Source organism: Vigna radiata, chromosome 7, assembly GCF_000741045.1.
Source record: "Vigna radiata var. radiata cultivar VC1973A chromosome 7, Vradiata_ver6, whole genome shotgun sequence".
NCBI classification, from domain to species: domain Eukaryota; kingdom Viridiplantae; phylum Streptophyta; class Magnoliopsida; order Fabales; family Fabaceae; genus Vigna; species Vigna radiata.
The window spans coordinates 4,635,523-4,643,114 of record NC_028357.1 but is presented as its reverse complement, the minus strand read 5'-3'; the positions used below and the strand labels follow the sequence as shown (position 1 = coordinate 4,643,114).

The window sequence follows — 7,592 nt, the reverse complement described above, 5'->3', positions numbered from 1 at the left end:
GCAAAATCCAGATTGCACAGACAAGATTCACGAACACCGGTATTTTATATAAACTTCATTGACTTATTTCAAATTTTCTGTATCTCGATTTTTTTGGTCCCGTTACATTGACTATCACAATTATACTATATTTTTTATTTGTATTTTTCTATAAATAGTTTTTGGTATTAAGTGAGTTATTGTATCTATTGACATATGATTGAATATTGTGTATTATTTGAAACAAATTATTTAAAAAAGAAGCTAAACAATTTTGACCATTGATATACAATGGGGAGTTATTTGTTTTTTACTGAGATGATTTTTACTTCGGAACATCTAATTGTTTTCTACATTTTAAAAAAAGTCTCAATTTTCATTTTCAAATGTTTTAATATGTATCAATTATGTATTTTTTTATGTCGTGTAAATTGTGAATATTGACTTATTAGGCGTGTTGTCATATGAATTTTTTTAGTATGTTAACATATAAATTGGGATTAGAGTGAAGAAAAGAAGAGAAATTGAGGATTTCATTCACAATAAAGTGAAACTGAGAAAGCAAGTTTTCAATGATAGCAAAATAAGTTCTATTGAAGATGGAAGGTGCATATGTGTTGAATATATATTATTTTATGTGTGGATTTTGAGTTTTTCTCAATGTTATTCTATTGTGATGATTGTATAATTGAAGGTTAGTATTTTTTTTTCTTTTTTTTGTGTTTAAATGTTGTGTTTCTTTGTAATTTTGTATGTAATGCGGTCGAGAACGTATTTGTTTATGAATCAACTGACAGTGGTAGTTTTTTATTATGTGTGATAGTGTTTTCATCATAGTTTCTCATTTAAAATTGGTTTGTCGATGTGTTTGTCGTATGGAATATAACATGTCTTATATACTTTAGACATTTTCATATTTAACAAGATTTTTTATATATATATATATATATATATATATATATATATGTATGTATGTATGTATGTATGTATGTATATGTATGTGTATATGTATATATTATTTGAGATTAACAAGTCATTTTTCAAAGTGGTGTTTCACCATGGTGGAAAGTTTGTGAATAATAGGTCATTGAAATATGTAAAAGAAAGTAGTATTTTGTCATGTGATCCAGACAAATGAAGCTACTTTGAGATTTTGTCCATCCTGAAGAAGATTAGTTATGTGAATGTTAATGAGTTGTGGTTTCAATAGGTGGAGGTTCTGTGTTGGAAAGAAGGTTGAGACTGTTATGCGATGACAAAGGTACATGTCATATGGTGAACTTTGCCACACTCAATGGTTAAGTTCACTTGTATGTTGTACAAATGGTATTTGAACCTCAAATAATAAATATGTGGGGATATTTTCCTCCCGAGGGTGATCGTAATGAGAGTGGTTTTATGGATGATGTTCATGTGGAAGAAAAAGGCGACTGTGAAGAAGATGTTCATTTGGAGGGTCAATCTGAGGTTGTTGTGGAAGGATAGGGCCAACTTAAGGTTGTTGTGGAGGGAGAGGGCCAACCTGAGGTTGTTGTGAAAGGTTAGAGCCAACCCGAGGTTGCTGTGGAGGGAGAGGATCTACCTCAGGTTGTTGTGGAGGGGGAGCGTTGAGGTCAGGGTCAAGATGACTTTGATCTTAGTAATTTGAATGAGTTCGAAGAGAGCGTTTTGAGTGAAGATGATCTAATGGATGTTAGTATTCATGAAGATGAAGTGGAAGATAAATTCTAGAAAGATAGTGTCGAAGTTGAAGTGGCTGGACCAAATGGGTCTTCCAATCGAATGGAATTTGTACATGATAGAGGTTTGTTTGACACTGGACGAGAATCTGAAAGTTTAGATAGTTTTGAATTTAGTAATTCAATGGATGAAAATAAATATCGATATGAAATTTTTTTAATAAAGCCTAAAAGTACGAAGAGTATAAATGAAAAGTAGACACATATTTCACTGAAAAAGAGACACATACTTCACTAAAAATGAATAATTTACTGAATCAATAAGAACTTATAAGTAGTTGGAAATTTTTAAAAATGGCAAACGAAGACTTTGTGTGAAATGTTGTAACGCAAAAAACAAATGTGAGTGATACGCTTATTGTTGTATATAAGTCTATAATTTATTTATTAATTTACATTTATGTAATATACATATATATATATATATATATAAACTTATCCAGTATATAGTTTTTATTTTTATTCTTCTTGAACTTTTTAAGATAAACATATTAAAAAGAATATGATAATGTTAATTTGGTCACAATTTTTAGGAATATTTTAGTTTCGTAAATTTTTTTTGATAAAAAGTTTTTTGACCTATGAATTTTTCTGATTCTAATGTGATTCATAACCAAAATATATGATAAGATTAAATGGTAAGGTCTACCCTCACCTCATTTTTATTTTAAATTTATTTGTTCAAATCCATCTTCCAAAGACCTAATGTTGGATTAAACATAATACTTTGAATATGCACTGCTTGTGGTGGTCCAGTTTAGTTGTTGTTGTTCTTCCCCTCAATCAGAGACACCCCTGAAAATCATCTTCTCATACGAGTGACCAAATTCAATTCTTCAAATGTTGTATTTGTCCGTATATACATACACTCTTGGGACACGTGCTCACTTTCACGTTTTCTCTCTCATGAGAGATACAACACAATACAAGTGCAACACAATCAGTCCAAAACTTAATATAAATGAGCTAGCTAGCTGGTGAGAGAGAGATTTACGTATTTAGACAAAAGGAAAAACTTCTTTTAACAATATTTTTTTAACAATTTTTTGACAATACATATGTGACATCTTGTAATTGGTCTGTTTTAAATATTTTTTAAATATAAAATTAAATAAACCAATAAAATAATGACACATATTCTGTTGTTAAAAAAGTGTTATCAAAATATCATTGTCCTAGTGCATAGAATTTATGTATATGGGAAAAAAAAATTTAATTATACATTTAAGTTTTCTTTCCTCTTTCCTTTTTTTCTCCTTCCTTCATATGATTTCCCTTTCTGCACCCTATAAATACCTCATATCTTTTGCTTTTTTTCTCTCACAACATATCATCCTTATTCATATCTTTCTTCTACTTTTTCTTCTTCTCTCCCAGACACCGACAACTACACAACATACACATGGAGTTCACCACTCTGTTGTGCTTCCTTCTTTCTTTCATATCTATTATTCTCCTCAACTTACTCATCAAATCCTTCTCCTTCTTCTTCCCTTCCAAAGTTAATACACAATTGCCGCTTCCTCCTGGGACCATGGGTTGGCCATATATAGGAGAAACCTTCCAAATGTATTCTCAAGACCCAAATGTTTTCTTTGCCACAAAAATCAAGAGGTTCCAAACAATTCCTTTCTCGATCTCATCAACCTTATCAATCTTGTTCAACAAAATGCTCACTTGCATTAACATAAATCCTTCTTCTTTGTTTTTTTCAATAGGTATGGTTCTATGTTTAAGTCACACATTTTGGGTTATCCTTGTGTGATGATTTCTAACTCGGAAGCAGCAAAGTTTGTGCTCACCAAAGCTCAACTCTTCAAACCAACATTTCCTGATAGCAAAGAGAGGATGTTGGGGAAGCAAGCCATTTTCTTTCACCAAGGAGCATACCATGCTAACCTCAGAAGGCTTGTCCTTCGCACCTTCACCACCGAGGCCATCAAAAATTTAGTCTCTGACATTGAATCCATTGTCCAAAATTGCCTCAAATCATGGGAAGGAAAGTTGATCACCACTTTCCTCGAAATGAAAACGGTAAGCCCTCAAATCAGAGCACAGAGCAAAATCCTCTGTTTTAAAAAAGGGAAAGAAAATAAAGAATCCCTTTACAACTTGTTATTTCTGCTGTATATTTACCAAATAAAGGACGAGTTTTTCAAATTTTTTTTTCTTCCCTTGTTATCTTTTACAGTATACCATCAACGTGGCCCTGCTGTCAATATTTGGAAAAGATGAAAATCTGAATGCAGAGGTTCTGAAGCGATGCTACTACACCCTTGAGAGAGGGTATAACTCAATGCCCATAAACCTTCCCGGAACACTTTTCCACAAAGCCATGAAGGCAAGGAAAGAGCTTGCAGATATCGTGGCTCGAATAATCTCAAAAAGGAGGAAGACGATGCAAGAACACAATGACTTGCTGGGGTCGTTCATGAGTGAAAAAGCAGGACTCACTGATGAACAGATAACAGATAACATCATTGGTGTTATTTTTGCTGCTCGTGACACCACTGCAACAGTACTTACGTGGATTGTTAAGTACCTTGGCGAAAACCCCAGTGTCTTAGAAGCAGCAACGGTAAGCATATGCCTCCTAGTCTTTCTTCAACTAAGTGTTGTTTAACCGAGACACCTAATGACAGAAAAAAAAAAACATTTTTTTAATGTTTTTTAAGAGTCTAGTTTAGACCTTTTATGACAAATAAATGGAAGTAAGTCAGAAAATCTGGATTGTGGCTTGGTTTGGTGACTTAAAAAGTTGTTGGTTATGACTTTTGTAGGAAGAGCATGAGTCCATATTAAGGTGCAAAGAAGAAAGTGGAGAAGAAATGGGCCTGAATTGGTCGGACACAAAAAATATGCCTGTGACATCCAGGATCATACAGGAGACTCTAAGAATAGCATCAATTTTGTCTTTTACCTTCAGAGAAGCTATAGAGGATGTTGAATTTCAAGGTCAATAACCAAATCTGATAAGATACCCATTTCTCTTGTTTTTTTCTTCAATATACCAAATAATTCTTCTCTATTCCTTGTTTGTGATTTTGTGTTGGGGGAATACATTTGTTCAGGGTATCTCATACCAAAAGGGTGGAAAGTATTACCACTTTTTAGGAACATCCACCACAGTCCTGACAACTTCAAAGAGCCAGAGAAGTTTGATCCTTCAAGATTTGAGGTAAGTATTATGCAGAGAAAAGAACTTATGCATTATTCTCCATCTTGTTGTTTTTCACTTTGCTACATGTGATTCTTCTAAGGTCAGAGTTTGAACAGATTCTGTTAAATTATTTTTGTAGGTGGCTCCAAAACCCAATACTTTTATGCCATTTGGCAATGGGACCCATGCATGTCCTGGCAATGAAATAGCCAAATTGGAGATGTTGGTGCTTCTACATCACCTGATCACAAAGTACAGGTTGGCAATCTGGTTTATTACCAAACACAATCTCGTTGTAACCCTTTTCAGGGTATGCAGTGATGAGAGACATGTTCCAAAATTAGAATGTTTTGAATGATTCTAAGTGTAGTTGCTATTATTGTTATGCAGGTGGTCTACAGTTGGTGCAAAAAATGGGATTCAGTATGGCCCCTTTGCTCTTCCACAAAATGGATTGCCCATCACATTATATCCCAAAAAATAAATATCATTCAAATATAGAGTGGAGCCATACTAACCATAGCTGGAAGCAACTTCTTCCATATGGAAATAATCATTCTAAATACAGTACAATTTAGATTATATAAAAAATAATCCATTCTTCTCTCTAATTCTTTTGAACAAAAGACAATGGAAAATGCTTATTATGGTATGATCAGCAAAAGAAAAGGACCCATTTGTATTGTACAGAAGTAGCTCTTAGTAAGACTGTCATTTTTTTTCTTAGGTTTACAGTTTTCCTCTTTCATCCTTAACTCAAGTATTTGGAATGAAAAATAAATTCTCCAGTATTTTCATTATTTATGTTTTCTTCTTAAGTATTATTTGCAATGTAGATAGGATATTCATACGAATATCGGACACATTATGTAGATATATGGATACTTTAATCTGTGTCATTTCCGAGCAAGGAAATACAAATCTATATATTAAATTATTATGAATCATTTAAATTATTTATATATATTCGAAATCATTTATAAATAAAATTAACCAGATATAATAATATAAAATTATTATAATCTAATACAAATTAAGAAAATATATTATGTCAACACTTATCAGGCACGTGTCATTAAATTTGTGAGACTTAGCTGCTAGAAAAGTAATCTGCATAGAGTGATCCTTATCTAACTTTTAAAAGTATGAGATTAAGTATTTAAGAAAACAATTAAATGCTGCATTTTTTTTATATATTTAGTTTACGGTTTTGTCTTGATAATACTTTAACGAAGCTTCAAAGTTAATTAAGAAATCACATAAAAATTAAATATAACAGTGCTTTTAAGTTTTATTTTAATTACTAATTTAAAAATTAATATAAGTATTGTATATTTGAAAAAAAGTAGCTGGCAATCGCAATATATAGTTTTTTTTTATATGTTTGTACTGTTTTAATAAATTAAAAGAGTTGTTCGGTACTTAAAACTTGTATTTATCTTTCCAAAGAAGGTATATTGCAAACTTTTGTCAATAGTTTTAATTAAAGATATTTTACTTTCATTTTCCTTCCTTTGTTATCTATAATAATTTTGTTGTGTGTCTCATATTCTCCTTGTATGCTTTCGTTGATCTGATGGAAAATGAAAGAGTAAAATAAAAAAAAAAAAACATTTTAAATTAAGTGTAAAAGAATGATAATTAAGATAAATTTATTTGTTACTAAAAATTTATTTACTATTTTTAGTATTAATTTTATAATTAATGTTATTTCTAATATGCAACTAAAAAATATACAAAATCACGTATTATTTTGCTATGGATGTTATGTGCACTTTCCATCATGCAAAAATATTTTCTTTCTTCTTATTTCTTTTGGGATCTTGATATTTTGATAATATTTTAACAATTTTTTGACACATATATATCATAACTTTATTGATTTGTTTAAATTTATATATAAAACATATTTAAAATAAATCAATCCCAAACTATCATGTATGTCTTATATAAAAGTTGTAAAAAAAAATTATTAAAAGAATTTTTTCCTTTCCTTCGTACAAATTTTCACGCATTTATGAAGCAAATAATAACTCCTCTTCACGCACATATGTCCCTTCCCTTCCCTGTCAACCCTGGAAACAAATACATTATTATTCTTTATAGAGAAACAATGATAGTTAAAATAAAAGTAAATATATAATAAAAAGATTAAAAAAAATATTGTAAAAGCATACAATTCTATCATTATTGTGAAAAGTAGAACGTAAAATTAGCCTCTGAGCAGTGGGAGATATTTGTGTGTTGCGCATTTTACAAACAGTATGCATTCAAAGATTCAAAATTTGACCAATATTTAGTACAATTGATAACGTTGTGAATCAAGCAACCTTCGGTTTCCTTCTGCTGAAACATATGTCTTTTCATGTTATGCTACACATGGTAGCTTCTTCTGTCGTGAATGTGCTAAGTTTCAGTCAACGTAATAACGTACAAGTCCTTATCTATTGTACAAGCAAATGTATAATGAATTATGTTTACTAATAAATGAAGATTTTTATTATATTGAAGTAGAAAGGGCATTCAAACCAATACAAAATGCATCAATCTGAACAACAAAAAACACAACACGTCTTCCAGTTCTTGTAGTTGTTCAATACGTAGATGTTTTAGGTTAATTTTTTCAGGTATAACGCGGAATATGTTTGAAAAATGAAGAGGTTAATCTTAAATTTGTTGGAGTTGTGAGTTAGATTAGAAGGTGGTCTTAGCTC

General features: G+C 30.9%; 1 protein-coding gene across 1 annotated transcript; it reads left to right on the top strand.

Annotated features, from left to right (window-relative positions):
- Positions 1 to 3,020: 3,020 nt before the first annotated feature.
- LOC106767139 (abscisic acid 8'-hydroxylase 1) lies at positions 3,021 to 5,678 on the top strand. Its single transcript, XM_014651974.2, has 7 exons — positions 3,021 to 3,332; positions 3,437 to 3,752; positions 3,910 to 4,296; positions 4,499 to 4,673; positions 4,790 to 4,896; positions 5,018 to 5,136; positions 5,269 to 5,678. The coding sequence occupies exons 1-7, from the start codon at positions 3,121 to 3,123 to the stop codon at positions 5,360 to 5,362; spliced, it is 1,410 nt and encodes a 469-aa protein (XP_014507460.1). The 5' UTR covers positions 3,021 to 3,120; the 3' UTR covers positions 5,363 to 5,678.
- Positions 5,679 to 7,592: the final 1,914 nt, after the last annotated feature.

What these genes read in the sequence shown, in the direction of transcription:
- LOC106767139 (XM_014651974.2), top strand. Translation starts at nt 3,121, where the DNA reads ATGGAGTTCACCACTCTGTTGTGCTTCCTTCTTTCTTTCATATCTATT. An exon ending in TTTGCCACAAAAATCAAGAG is followed by an intron (nt 3,333 to 3,436) that starts GTTCCAAACAAT and finishes TTTTTTCAATAG; the next exon opens with GTATGGTTCTATGTTTAAGT. An exon ending in GTGTCTTAGAAGCAGCAACG is followed by an intron (nt 4,297 to 4,498) that starts GTAAGCATATGC and finishes TGACTTTTGTAG; the next exon opens with GAAGAGCATGAGTCCATATT.